The sequence below is a fragment of the Melopsittacus undulatus genome, chromosome 17, assembly GCF_012275295.1.
Source record: "Melopsittacus undulatus isolate bMelUnd1 chromosome 17, bMelUnd1.mat.Z, whole genome shotgun sequence".
Classification (NCBI taxonomy): domain Eukaryota; kingdom Metazoa; phylum Chordata; class Aves; order Psittaciformes; family Psittaculidae; genus Melopsittacus; species Melopsittacus undulatus.
The window spans coordinates 1,330,010-1,344,984 of NC_047543.1; the positions used below are offsets into that span (position 1 = coordinate 1,330,010).

The 14,975-nt window shown below is 49.1% G+C and overlaps 1 protein-coding gene across 5 annotated transcripts in view; it reads right to left on the reverse strand.

The window, feature by feature from the left end:
* Positions 1-152: 152 nt before the first annotated feature.
* Positions 153-14,975, reverse strand: part of GPATCH8 (G-patch domain containing 8) — a 49,964-nt gene continuing 35,141 nt past the window's right edge. For all 5 annotated transcript variants that reach the window (XM_005141612.3, XM_034070064.1, XM_034070065.1 and 2 more), the window contains 2 exons: positions 6,480-6,610; positions 153-5,937 (listed from right to left, as the gene is read on the reverse strand). In XM_005141612.3, coding sequence (XP_005141669.2) covers positions 2,094-5,937; positions 6,480-6,610 — 3,975 coding nt within the window. In that variant the 3' untranslated portion in view covers positions 153-2,093. The remainder of the gene's footprint in view (positions 5,938-6,479; positions 6,611-14,975) is intronic.

Consider the following 14,975-nt stretch of genomic DNA (forward strand, 5'->3'; position numbering starts at 1 on the left):
CAAAGAATCCCAATTCAGAGTTGTTTTACTGGATGAACCAAGCATCCAATGCTGTTATTTTAGGAAGAAGCCCTGGGCTCCATCCCCATTCACGTCATGCAACAACCACACACATTTTTCCACAAATCATTGGTTTATTAGAAAGGTTTTTCCCTCATTTTACAGCATATATATATATATATATATATATAATCTTATGTGACAAAGTTAAATACAGTCTGTTTATGCCTGGTAAGTAATGACAGGTTAATTATTTTTAGCACTATTCTGGAAGTCAAATCCCCGCTCCGGGCTGCAGCGTGAAGAGTGCCAGGATGTGGATGTGGGATCTAGAAGCTAAGGAAGCCCAGCACTGAGACATTAATACTGAATCTCTTCATTATTTACAGAGAAATTGAGTCCCTTTTAGTGACCGCTGGGGTTCAGACCTGCCCAAACACAACTGTTCTCATTCCAAGAGTGAGGAAGCTCCAGAGGTTTTGATCCTTTCAGTCTCTGCCCACCCAGGATGGGGAAGGGGACCCCTCACTGCCAGCTCCCAGACCAACCCCAGAAGGTGCCCGCTCTGACCCAAGGACCTGAATCCCAAAATCCCAGTGCGATGGGAGAGTCTCTCCATGGTATCAGCTGCAAGAACTGAGCAATCCCATCAGGGTTAGTCCTAAGCCACCTCTCCCTGCGGGAGGATGGGTTCAAAGGCTCTTCCCTCACCAGAAGGCTGCTGGCACCTGCACATCACCCACTTGAGCCCAGGGGGGAGGAAGCAGAGACAAACCAGGGTGTTTTACACTCTGCCAACGCTGCCTCCAGGGTCCAATTCCTGCAGCAGGGACACGGAGCCGCTCCTGCTCCCATCCTTTGTGTTATGCTGCAAAATGCTAAGTGAAGATTCAATTCATTTGTTATTTATTTTGGGTTTGGGTTTTTTTTACATTTTATGGTACATAAAAACTTCAAAAATATGTGAGCTCGATAAACTATACATGCTGAAGTCGTCCTGCAGCTCCAAAGTGGAACCTTCCCAAGTGTCTGATTTCACCTACAGCAGACCTATTTACACAAAAGCCACCAGAACAAAGTACCACTAAAAGAACTGGCTGTAAAAAATATTATTGCAATATACTACAAATGTAACCTTTTTATAGGAGCTACAAAAAGCAGCATCTTTGTTTACAGAGTTCAGTGCAATTCTTTACATTGAAAAAAAATCCTATAAATTAATAAGGAAACCATCAGTATTACAGAGGAATTCACTTCACACACCCTGGCCACTCTCCCCAGGCCTCAGTATTGCTTTAATTCCCAAAGGGATTTTTCTCCTCTCTCCCAACACCACAGGAGCTGGAAGGCAGTGAGATGTTTTCCCTCCTCTCAGAAGAGTGGTCAAATCCCAGACCGGAATCACCCCATGGCCTCTCTGCAGCCCAGGACATGGGGCTCCAGGTCTAGCTCCTCTCCTTTTTACAGTAAGATCCTAATTCCACCTTTGCTGCTCACCCTGAGGACAAAACCCCTCAAAATCAGCAGCCAGGAACCTCCTATGATGCCTGAAGACTGGTGCTGGCCCAGCCAAAACCAGCGTGGCCCTGCCCTTCCCTTCACCTCCTCACCAGCATCCACAGCTGCCAGTTCCTCAGGGTTTTCTCACCCATTCCAAGCTGGATTCAATCACGCTGTTTCAATTAGATGACCTCATTAAAAGGGCTTTTAGAGACCTATTAGCGTGTATGGGATCTCCTTCATCATGTACAAGGTGGCAGAAGGGATATGATCAAGTGTAAGAATTAGGGAAAAGAAAACAATAGAGCCTTTCCAAGCATCTTGCTGGTATACACGTGAAATGATTCTCCTAAGAGCGTGCTGCTACGTGCACAGAGGTGTTGCGGACATGAGACTGTCCCTGGTAGTGGATATACACAACGCTTACGACTGACCCACCGCCTGCTGCTCCCCAGCCCTCGAGCCTCTGGCTTCTTTGGCTGCTAAAGAGTGAAAAGAAATTGTCAGGCTTCACCTGCCAGCTGGATCAACTCCAAACCCCTTCCCAAAATGCACAAGGTTCTCCTTCCTCGGAGGTTACTTCATTTTGTCCTTCATGTGCCATGACTGGGTGGATGCTGCAAGTCCTGTCCTGAGAAGATGGGGTGGAGCAGAGGGTGAAGGTGTAAGGCTGTGGCAGCTGCAGCCGCAGCAGGTCTCGGGGCAAGAAGGGTTGGATAAAGAGCATGAGGAACGGGATGGAAAGTGAAGGGGCCGGGATGAATGGCTGACGCCGGAATGATGTGGATGGGGTGGCTGGCTAGAAATGTAGCAGGGTGCCCTGGAATAATGGAGTGGGTCAAGTGGGATAAGGAAATAGGTGTCAAGTGGGGCTGGGGTATGTGGTGAACCTGAGCGAGGGGCTGGGGATGGGGGTGTGGGTGGATGCCGATGGCAGCGGCGGCAGCAGCAGCGTGGTGCTGCAGGATGGCGTGCTGCACCGTGGTGATGGACGTGGCTGAGGCCGCCGGCGGCTGCTGGATGTGAATGGGCTGCAGGGCAGGTGCTGCCGGAGCCAGGGCTGCTGAAGCTGGGAAGGCCTTGACCTGCTTTGCCATGAGCTGCTGCTGGATGTGCTGCTGCGCAGCTTGCTGCAGCTTACTGTACTTCTCCATCTCCTCGGGTGTAAAAGTGATGGGCTGGCTCTCGAGTGGTGCTAGAGAGGAATCTTCTTCCCGGTCCCCTTCGATGGTTGGCTCCCCACCCTGAGGCACATAGCCAGGAAAATGCTCGACATCTGGAACTAAGGGCATCATACCGGTTTCCATCGGGACCGCCTGGTTGCCCCTGTCCATAGGTTCTAGCCCATCGCCATCACCCGACTCTGAGAGGAAGCCATGTGGCATAACCAGATCTCCAGACCTGAAGCACTCAGGGAGCGCCGGTGCCTCGAGGGGAATGGACCGCATTTCCACAGCAGGTTCATCCCGTTTCTGCTCATCCAGAGGCTTGTCCTGAATCACCATCACCACTTCTTCCAGGAGAGCCTGGCCACCCAGCTGAGCCTCCTCAATGCCCTGGGAAACCTCCTCAACATCCGACAGCTCTTGCTCATCACCCCTCTCCAGCCCAGACTCCTCGTACCGTTTGGTGTTTGGCTTCCGAACAGTTGGCAGTTTCCCAATTAAGGGGAGAACCGGTTTGTTGCCCAAGGAAGGAGGAAGTTTGGGGCCAAAGTAGCCCTGGGGAGGATCCTTGAGCTTTATTCCCACCTTGTTTGCCCCTGGGAGCATCTCGTCAGTGACGCAGGGCTTCTTCTCAACCTTCTTGGACTGAATCTTTTCCAGGAGCAGCTTTGCAGTGACAGAGTTTCTCTCCTCGGGGCTGCCGTCCCCTTCCGAGGCCCTGCCTGTGCCAGAGCCGCTGCTGTTCTGGGAGAGCGAGCCAGATCCTTTCAGATCCTCTCCTTTGCCATCCTCTTTCTTCAGCGAGGATCCTTCACCTCGGCCTGTACGGAAGTAGTGGGGAGATTGCGAGCGGTAGATTTTGGACCTGATGAAGTCTCTCCTCCCGGGTCTCCTCTCCTCGGGGCTCTCGTGGCCTCGAGAGCCCTTCCGTGACAGGGACCTCTGGGAGTGGCTCCTGGCGCTGCGGCTGCGGTCCCTGCTGTAGCTGCGGCTCCGTTTCCAGCTGCGCTCCGTTGCGCTGCGGCTTCTCCTCTTGCTGCGGCTGCGGCTGCAGCTGCTGCTGCGTGTCCTGCCCCGGCTCCGTGTCCGTGACCTGCCTCGAGGGTGCGTCGTGCTCCTGCTCCGGCTCCTCGACCTGCTCCGGCTCGAGCTGTAGTCATCATCTGAGGAGGAGTACTTGTGCCGCTTGGATCTGTGACTCGAGCTGTTGTAGTCAGAGTCATCCTCCGAGTCATTGGACCGCTTTGAGTGGCACCTCGACCGGTCACTGTAATCGCTGTAGCTGTCGTCCGAGTAGCTCCTCCGGCGGCTGTAGTGGCTGTGGTCTGAGGAGGCGTCGGAGCTGGAGGAGTAGGAGCCGCGGGAGGAGTGCCTGCGCTCGGAGCGGGAGCGGCTCCGGGACCGCTCGCTGCCGGAGTCATCGTCATCGCTGTAGTGCGAGGGGGACTTCTGCCGGCAGCGCTTGCCAGGGGAGCCCTCCTCGCTGTCGTAGTCCCCGCTGCTCTGCCGGCTCCTGCGGGCGGCCCTGCCCAGAGCAGGACCTGAACAGCGCCTCCTCGGAGCAGGGAACTGCTGCAGGTCAGCCCTGTGCTTCCTGCAGTGCTCCAGACAGGAGTTACCTCCATCCTCCTTCTTACCGCTGCTTCCCTCCTCTGCAGACAGAGACTTCCTCTGGGACTCCTGGGAGCAGCGCTTTCTCCTCGGACAGTGCCCACACTCCTCAGGCAGTTCTGCTTTCAGGGCCCGTTCTGATTCAGTTGAAAGACAGGACTTGCCTTTTTTGTGCCGGTGTCTTCTCCGTTTCTTGGGTTTCTCTTCCCCCAGGTCCGTTTTCCGGCCCTTCTCATCAGCCTCCTCCTTGTGTTTCCGTCTGTGTTTGCTGGACTTTTTGTGCTTCTTTTTCTTTTTGTGTTTATGGGACCTGCCAGATTTGCTCTTCCCCATTATGCTTTTACCACCCTCTTCTCCCTCTCCCTTACTAACACTCGCCAAGCTGGACTCCTGCTTGTTCTGGGAGCCACAGCGGAACAGAGATTTGGTTTCCATTTTCAGAGCAGAATTGTTGGCTACACTCTCTGCCTCCTTGGGTTTGCTCATCTCACCAGGTTCTGTGCTCTGACCACTTTCCTTACAAAGCCTCCCCGGCTCCTTGGGTTTCTCTGCCCCTTTGCCTTTACCATCTTTATTGCGAGATAGCTTGAAATCAAAATACAAGGGGTTACAACTGTATGAAACCGACGGCTCTGCTTTGGTAAATATGAGAAGCTCTGAAGGCCACTGGAGGGTCGTGCTCTCATCCTTACTTAGAACAGGGAAAAAAGGTCCTGTGGGATGCTTTGGTCCTTCAGAGACATTCTTACAGCCTGAGGCAGGCTGTGGAGCTTCTGTAGCAGTGTCTGGCTCAGGGAGGTCACTCTCTGGCAGATGTTTGCTCTCCTGCACACTTGCATTTTCCAGGACTTCTTTTAGCTCAGTTTTGCTCTGCTGAGCTGTGCTTTCAGTAGTGCTCTGCTCCTTCTGCTGCCCCGTGCTCTCAGCAGCCTTCTCTGAGTGCTTGCTGGCTTTGAGCTTTGGAGAACCACCCTTTTTCACTTCATGGGTGGCTTTTTTGTTCACATTTTCAGCTTCCATTTGTTCGGTAGACTTCATGAAAAGCAGGAATTGAAAGTTAGGCTTCACTTTACAATGGGCTGGGGGAATATAGTGGTAGTATTCTGGTTCAATTGCCATTGGTCCATCTTCTCGTCTCATCTTTTTTAGTTTTGACAAAGTAGTGGCTAGAGACCCACTGTCTTTGTCATGTTGGTCATCTTCCTCTGCCTTGCCATCAGAGTTACTTGTGTTTTCACCCTCACAGGATTTCTGCAGGCTCCCTGCCTCTGAGGACCCCTTCTCATCAGCTTTTGCTCCATCTGCAGTATTCGATTCTTCCACATGGTCCTTGAAAACAGAAGCTATGGTCTCAAGCTTTACTGGAGTCTTCTTTGCAAAGGAAAAAGACACACCTATCTTCTGCAGGGGAGTTCCCAAAGTGCTCTTGATGCCAAAGCTGATTGCTTGTGCTCCCTGGACGGGCATTTGGCTTGGTGTAACAGTGCCAGCAACTTGTCCAGTGTTTAAGAAACCTCTGTCCATACTCATCTCTGTAGCCTGGCCAGAAGTTGACTGGATGAAAGAGCTGCTGTTGGCTGCAGAATCATCACCATCATCTCCACCTTCTTCATCCACAGCCACTGTGGTGGTTCTGAACATGGGTCCACTTCCAGGAGCACTGTATGAACAAGTTAAAAGAGAGGAAACAGCTGACTGCCACTTGTATACCGCTGCAGATGGATTCATGCCTCATTTAAAAGTCTTCTACACAAAGCTGTGGCTGCCCCATCCCTGGCAGTGCTCAAGGCCAGGCTGGACACAGGGGCTTGGAGCAGCTGCTCCAGTGGAAGGTGTCCCTGCCCGTGGCAGGGGTTGGAACTAGGAGAGCTTTAAGGTCCCTTCAACCCAAACCAGTCTGGGATTCTAGGATTTCAAGTACTCTGGTATCCAAAAATACACATTAAAATAGCATTACACAGCCATTTGTTAATAAAAATAACTAACTGAAGAAAACATTCTGCTGGATAAAAGCATTTGGGGACACTCTGGAGTATGGCTTCAGGGAATTCACTCACACCAAAACCACAGCACGGGGTGTGGCCTGCCCCCCAAAGCTGTGTGTGATTACAGGAGCCAGAACACAGCACAGCCCAGGGCTGCAGCCCCAGGCAGGGCTCACACACAGGTGCCCTGAGGGTGCTCAGACATCACCCCACTCACCATTCCGGCTGCCTCCTCTGCTCAGCCAGCTCGTGGAGGCGCCGCAGGGCCTTCTCCTGCTTCCTTTCATCCTTACGGGATCGGGAAGAGACGTTGCGAGCAAACTCCCTCTGCTTGAGATCTTTCAACCTCTGAGGCAAAAGAAAGCAGGAATGGATTAGATCAAAGTGGGTTTGGGTAAAGTATCCAAAAGCAGCTCTGCTGTCGCACTGGAAGTGCACTGTCAAGCCCCTCCCAGGAGCATTTATTGAGCTAGGATGGAGCAACAGCATCATAGCTCAACAAACCACATGGAGCACATTGTCATCCTCCCAGTGGCTAAACGAAAAGACAACTGTTGATCACTTTCAGTTATTTCAAGTCTGTGTGTCTACATATCCAATCAACATTACTGGTTTTCTTTAGCATGTACAATAAAGCTGATTTCAAAGCAACAAGCAAATTCTGGAAGGAAAAGGGAAAAATAAAGGAATGGTTTTGCTGCTCTTGCAGGGTGCAGATGTACTTGACAAACAGCACATGATAGAAGTCTGAATAGCACGGACAGAGAGGGATTAGCTGGTGCAAGAGTTACCCAAGTATTACATCTTCCAAAAGCAATGTACAAATTACATTGGAGAAGGTGCCAAAAATCCCATGCAGATGTTTCCAGTAAGCAAAGAAACAGTACAACATACACCACAAACAGTTACTTGCTTTCCTGACAGTAGTTCTGAGATGGGTTCTCAAGAAACAAAATGCTCTAAAATGCTCTTTTGGGTTTGGATACTTGAGAGAGCAGTACCAGCAGATGCCCAGGAATCCTGGCATAGGAGGAAGTCAACGAAGCCCAAGGGATTCCAAATGTCATAATGCCAGAGGAAATCTAGAGATCCAGTTCTAATAGAAATGGAACATCCAGGACTATAAGAAATGTTTGAAAGCCCTTGTCTCAAAGCACGAGGAAAGAGGCTGCTGTTTCTCCTCTGCATACGTGGGAAAATTCATAAGGCTTTTTTAGAGCACTGTGCAGAAGTTCAAGTGACAGAAAGTATCAAGGAACGATCTTTCCTACCCAAACAGATTTACTTTTATTTCTTGGTGCACTATATGAAACCCTTCCAAAAGGCCCAGTTCCAGAAAGGATCATGGACCCAGCTTCTGAGGAAGTTTTATGGTTTTAGGCATTTCATGGAGGGCCTGAAAGACTAAAGGGATCAAGGCAGTAGTCACTTGAGAAAGCTTCTTGTACAAGATGTACAAATCATTGGTGATTTGTAAATACACCCTGTGGCTGCTGACTGCCTCTTGCATGGAGCAGTCAGCACAGAATGGTTCACATTGGAAGGAACCTTAAAGCTCACCCAGTTCCAACTCCCTGCCCAGGCAGGGACACTTTGCACTACACCATGTTGCTCCCAGCCCCATCCAAGTCAGGCTGGACCACACAGGAACAGTGGATCTGAAAACTAACCCAAAGCTCAAATGAGAGGCATTAAGTTGGCCCAATGTAAAGAGAACATTGCTTTGTGAAAAAGGAGAAGATTTGACAAGCCAGGATTTTACCTAATGGTATTTACTAAATATGGTTGAGCATTGCCAAATTCAGAGGGGAAGACACACAGAAAAAGCTACAGCTACAGACACTTGTAGAAAGAAACTCACTCTTGTGATCTGGCCTCCAAAATTAGAAGGATTTGCTTTCAATACATCAGCTGAAAACGTCACATCACAAAGAAGAAAAGAAAGTAAAAATGTAACAAGAGTGGAAGAGAGGAAAAAATACAAAAAGCAAGGGTTAGGGCCCAGGCTGCTGCTGGGGTTTGAGCTACTCTACAAAGCAGGAATGAGCCACTGAAGCTACAGGATGGAGCTCAGGAGTCTGGAGCAGAGACACACATACACATACACACTCAGACACAGCAATGATCCCACCTGGAACTACAGAGCTACTTTCACCAGGACAAGTAAAGGGCTCCAGGGTTTTGTGGTGTATGTTCAGTGGTGAATAGCCATTTTTTTTCCAAGAGGGAGGAAAAAAAAGACCAAACGAAGTGTGCTAAGCAATGCTATCAGCTTCCTCATGCTGGTTCAAAGAGCACCTCTAACTGCTCCAGGAAGTTAAAGTTACCAACAGCTGACAGAACTACTGCACTGGCCTTTGATGCCAAGTCTCTCAACCACTCATCCCTTTGGAAAACACATGGCCTAGCTATTTACCACAGAACGAACTGTGACCTTTTCCTTTGGAGAGGAAGGTGCAATGGTGCACTGGGAAACCCAACCCCAGCCATGGCCGTAAATATCTCCTGGGAAAGCAAACAGGCTCCAAGCCTGTTGGTAATGCTGCAGCTGCCTGTGATGCCTTCATTACAACAGCCAGTTTTAATGGAAACAGAATTAAATGCCCATTTCCTTAGACGCTTATCTTTGTGTGACTCTGCTCCCCAGACCTCCCACTCTCTGCATGTATCAACTAGGAGTGATGCAGCAAATCACTATCCTGGTGCACTGTGACTCCAGCACAGGCGATACAGCAGCACCCTGCTACACCAGTACCAGAGCCCTTCTGGGTGAGAAACCATCAACCCTGCTTTCAAGGCTGCCAAGAGTTTACTGCTCCCCAGACGAGGGAGAAGTTGGTCTGATTTTAGGAAGCTGACTTAGCAGAGGACTAAGATCTCAAGGCTGAGTTTCTGTTTGCTGCACACCAGAAGGAAGGGTCTTGCTGGGGATAGGAAAGCTCCACAACTGCACTGTGCCATCCCCTTAAAGCTCATTCAGTTCCAGCCCCTGCCACAGACCAACACTGAACTTATAAAACAGCCAGAACTTTTGAAGATACCATGTTAGTGACTGTCACCTCACTCACTGTTTCAAGTGCATCACTGAGTCCAGTCATTTACCCATGCAGAGAATGGTGGATAACCAGGTAAGCACAGCTATGCCCACCCTATACCCCAAACCTAACTGGGGTGAAGCAGTTAAAAGCCATAAGTACAATTTCATGGCAGTAAAAGCAGCGTGTGGAAGCACTGAAATGCTTTTTGCTCTACTCCAGGGCTCAGCCTTCCCACAAAGCTATTTCAAGTGAATTGATATTTAAGCTCAGTTTACACTAAAGAAACTTACATCTAATCCTTAGGCAAAAGTTGGTGATTTTAATCCTCCAAAATCTCTAAATTACTTTTTGGACCACACCACATGTGTGGGTGCTCCTCCTCCCCCCAGCAAAGACATTTAGCCAAGGGTTTCATGTAGCCACTGTATCATCCTCAGAGGGCTTCTCACTAACTCAGGAAGAGGAGCCCTGGGAACCCATCTGAGGGTGAAAGCAGCCTTTTTAGGTCTTCCCACAGTGCTCAGCAAAGCTATCATTTCTGCAAGAGGATTAAAGCCACCAACCTGTATTAAATCAAACACACAGCCCTGTTGTTACCAGAGGACTTCCACATTAGGAAGCTTTTTTCTTCATAGGCTGTGCATCTTCTGAGGAAGCAGCAACACATTTCCAACCCGTAGGATGAGAGTGACCATGAAGCCAAGAAATCCTAGTCTGCTGGGTTACTACTTCAGCTCTAAGGGCCACATCAGTGCCCACAGACAAGGATCCTGGATCATCTCCCAGTCACCACATAGCTCAGGAGTGGCCAAACTGGCAAACACCACCACCACCTTATGATTCCCTTCAAACTGGTGTCAATGAGCTGCACTCAGGCAGCAGTGAAGAGCTCCAGAGAGAGCCCATCAAGGACACATGAAAGGGGTGAAATGAAAAGGGAACAATGAGGATCCAGGAGCTGTTGTAACAAGGAACCCCTCAGCACATGGTGTGGCAACCGGGCCGGAGGTTTTGCTGGTGGGATGGTGTGAAGACCTGCCTGGTACCCAGCTGGAGTGCATGGCTTTCTTGGTTCTGATAAAGGGATTTCCTATGCCCAAGTTGACAAAGTCATGCAGTTTCACTGAACTGAGGCCAATTCAAGAGGCATTCTTTGCCTAAAACTGCAGAACAAAGTGTTATTCTCAGAATAAAGCCCTCTGCTACACTGCTTGCTAGACCTGAAGATCCTAGACTTCCATGAGAAACCTTCATTCACGAGAGCAGGATACACTCTATGGGATCCATGTAGCATGAGATTTCAGAGTTGGTTTGAGACAGGAGACAGCTTGTGGAACAGCACAAGGGTGTCAGAGCCTGCTCCTCCCCTGCTATCGCTGCTGAGTCTCTCTGCCAATCCCTATTAAAGGATAATGCACTTTCCATTACACGCCAGCACATCTCTGCCTTCCTGAACTTTTGACATGTGCTTGATTCTCTGCCACAAAAGCATATAGGAGTGAACTACACCATTAGCTAAATAAGAGCTCAAAGGATGGCAACCTTTACAGTTTCACAGGAGTGAGAACACAAGCCCTGCTTATTTCTGGTAATCAACATTCTCTGCATGCTCAGAAATGAAGCGGAAAGAGCAGAGGGGAAATGGCACAGAACTGCAGCTTCATTTCATCTTCATTTCTTCCCCAACACCTTGGTTTCAACTTAGGAAAACATATCCTGTGTTAATGGCACATAGATACCCCAATGCCATCAGTCACAGCACCCAGGCCCCACACAGAGTCATAGAATGGTTTGAGTTGGAAGGGACCTTAAAGATCATTCAGTTCCAACCTGGAAACCAGCTTTCCAGAGAAGCACGTGGAGGTCTTGGTGGACAGCAAACCACCATGAGCCCTTGCAGCAAAGAAGGCCACCATTTCTACCATCAGAGCACTGCCAGCGGGTCAAGAGAGGTAAGCTTTCCTTTACTCAGTACTGGTGAATTGCTGCTGAATACTGATTTTATGGAGCATTCTCCCTGCAGCAGGGCTCTTCTCCAAATGCATTTACCATCAGCAAGCAAGCAGCTCAACAACTAAAACTGGGCTGAGAAAAACACTACGGGGTGTTCTGAGGGTAGAAAAGCCTCCCATGTAACACCCACTGCCGTGGAGATTCTCTCTCCAGTTTCCTACATCCAAGCTGTGCTTGAAGACATTTGCTGCTGGAAAGTGCAAGTGCAAATATCCCCAAATCAGGAAGTTCAGGGTTTGGATTTAGACGACTCATCAGCCACAGCAGGGACTGTGCTGGTAATTTTATTGTGCCTTAATAGATTCCTCCAAATACATAAGGGCATGAAGAGAACTGCAGATCCATAGTCTCAGTTCTTGGGTTCCATCCTTTTTCCCAAAGAACTTCTTTATGGAAATACCTTCCCTTTGTCCTTTTATAAAGAGAATCTATGGAGAATTCAGCTACATGAAAGCCTGTGTTTCAGTCCTAGTCAGAGGACAGTGAACAGTGTCTGGGAAGACACAGTGAACCTGGAAGAGGCTTACACAGGACCACACTTCCCTGGGATGTGAGCAGGGAAGAGGTGAAGCTCTGTGAGACTCTGTATATAAGTTCTTGATGAAGTAAACTAAGAGTAAGAGCTGGTTGCAAACACCACATTACTTAGATGTGAGGTAATTCCAACTGTAAGGATTTCTGCAACATCCCAGGCAAGGATCCTTCATAAGCTACCAGTCTGTCTACTTGGCAGGGACCCCTTCCACTGGAGCAGCTGCTCCAAGCCCCTGTGTCCAACCTGGCCTTGAGCACTGCCAGGGATGGGGCAGCCACAGCTGCTCTGGGCACCCTGTGCCAGCGCCTCAGCACCCTCCCAGGGAAGAGGTGAGTTAATTTTCTCTCTTGCAGGGCCACCTCCATGAACCCAAGTCACTTTCATTCCTCCGGCCTCCCTGAGGTAGGACCGACCATTTGGTGACTAGAGAGGGTCACTGTTCTCCCATCTGTACTGCTCATTCCAAGAAATAACATCATTGAAGAAAACCTGGGGCACATTGCACACCTCCAGCAGCATGTTTACAATGACTTCAACAGGCCAACACTTTGTGATGAGAAACTGAAGATGATTTTCCCTGTTAAAGTAATCAAGGAATACCGCCTTTTGGACAGAAAGGTGTTGAGGTCGATTCAGATAAATCCAAATGCTACATGAAATCAGTTAGTCAGGAAATGATAATAATAAAACCTCCCCTTTAATTGTTTGGTGTTAACAAGTTGGTCCAAATTTATCCGGTAGGGATCAAGCCACTTACCTATCATCCCTGTTTCGCAATAATCCTGAGTTCCTTCCTGGAATACAAGACAGTGTCTTTATAACTGGGGAGTGGAAAGGGATCTGAGGATGGAACAGCTATTTCCAGGGACAGCCTAATGCTCACTGAGCTGCAGAAGGAACAGGCAAACACTTCCACAGCATGGGGATGTGTAATTAAAAATACTTAAAGGCAAAAATGATCCCGTGGAAACCTGTCCAACAAGCTGGGAAAAGGCAAAAGGAAGCACCGATGCCTCAAGAATTACCACTGAGAAGACAAAACACTGCAGATAGCATACACCAAACTGGTTTCCTGCGGTCAGCTACTGCAACATCTTTCTAAGAGCAACCTGATCAGCCTACTTTGAAGAGACTGTTGGAAATGAGCCTTCCTTGAGCAGCAGTGGCTAGCAGCGGAGGGCTGGTGTTACTGACCAAACTCACCTTCACTATTTCTAGGTAGTTTTGAGCTCACTCACTGCACACTGACCCAAGAGGGTGACACACATTTTATGGCATAAAGCTGGACCAGCAATTTTTTCCCTAAGCGAAGCATGATTGCTGCTTTGTATAAATCCCTGTGTGCCTATAAATTAATGCTGGGTGACAGAGTGAGAGTGCGAGGGCTCATTTTCTCCAAAGCCTGCCTGAACTTACTGCAATGGATGAAAATTATCCAAGCACATCAGTTCCTTTAAAATAACCACCACCCTGTGTGTTCCCATGACATTTTCCTTGCAGGTCACTCTTCTTGTGCTCCTGCTGATGACTCCTTTCATACCAATGAGGGGTGGTTGCTTTCCACAGGTTTGTTTCTCCCTCCACAGCATCTCTAGATGCTAGAAAAACTCTGGACCTTGCCAACTTCATGGAATCCCAGCCTGGTTTGGGCTGGAAGGGACCTTAAAGCTTACCCAGTTTCTACCCCCTGCCATGGGCAGGGACCCCTTCCACTGGAGCAGCTGCTCCAAGCCCCTGTGTCCAACCTGGCCTTGAGCACTGCCAGGGATGGGGCAGCCACAGCTTCTCTGGGCACCCTGTGCCAGCGCCTCAGCACCCTCCCAGGGAACAGCTTCTGCCTCAGAGCTCAGCTCAGTCTCCCCTCTCTTGGGCAGGTTCAAGCCATTCCCCTTGGCCTGTCCCTACAGGCCCTTGTCCCAAGCCCCTCTCCAGGTTTCCTGCAGCCCCTTTAGATACTGGAGCTGCTCTCAGGTCTTCCCTTAAGAAGCCTTCTCTTCTCCAGGCTGAACCAGCCCTCACATCAGTCCCCCTATTAATCACCCAAGGGATTTAAAGAGGAGCTGACACAGTCATACTGCATCACCACCCAGTAAGAATGTGACACAAACAAGTCCTTCCACCTCTTAAATAGATGCATGCCATTGCACTCAAGTTTCAAGCCAGTTGATGGAAAGCTGCAGGTGAAGTTCACTGCTATCGGGTAGCACAACTATGACATCAGCTTGGCCAAAGCAGCCCCTTTTCCCAGCACGAAGTAAAGGAATTACTTTCTCCTCTTAATTCTATTAAACCACAGTTCATCACAGTACTCAAACAGGAACTGTCCTGCCAGAAGAATGCCTGTTAACATTTCGAGTTATCACATTCTATACTACATACATGGGGGGAGAAAAAGCCCAACTCATACTCTGTAATGCCATAATCTTGGTTTTAATCTGTTGCTTCACTGCTGTTTTGCAAGATCTAGTACTCAACAGCACATCTGCCTGAAGTTATCAGCATTTGAATGATTGTATCCCTAGAATTTATCACTAGGAACATCCAAAAACCTCCTCTTAGTTTTCATCCTGAGAGGAGCCCAACACTGCTACCTGCTGTACATTTACACCTCATTCAGCTGCCTCAAACGGTTAGATCAGGCTAACACATGAACTTGCAGTGTTTACTATGCAGTCTGAAGTACCATGTAGATACCACTGTACCTCCCTACCTTGGGAGCAAAACCAGTTCCATGGGGATTCTGACTCCTCCTTCTCCCAAAGGTTACAGAACTTTGGGAGTGCTCCTTTTTTACAATTCCTTTGCCACAGCCCATGATTTCCCAGTCTGTTTCCAGCAGCTTGACAGAACACAGACTGAAGCCATGAACAGGTACACGTGGCACATCAGCAGCAGCCACCAAAGCTGCACTACATTAAAAGCTGATGCAAACTGGAAGCCCTCCCTCCCCACAGCTCCACTCCCCAGTTTAACAGCAGCCAATTTGCTGGGTCATTCAAATCAGGCTCCTTGATGTCAACCATGGGCTGGCTTTTGTGTTTGTTGGGTTTTTAAATACACGATGGCCATAAGAATCTGAACCAGTGACATAAAACACCTACTCCTGGGGCTGTACAGAAAATAGATA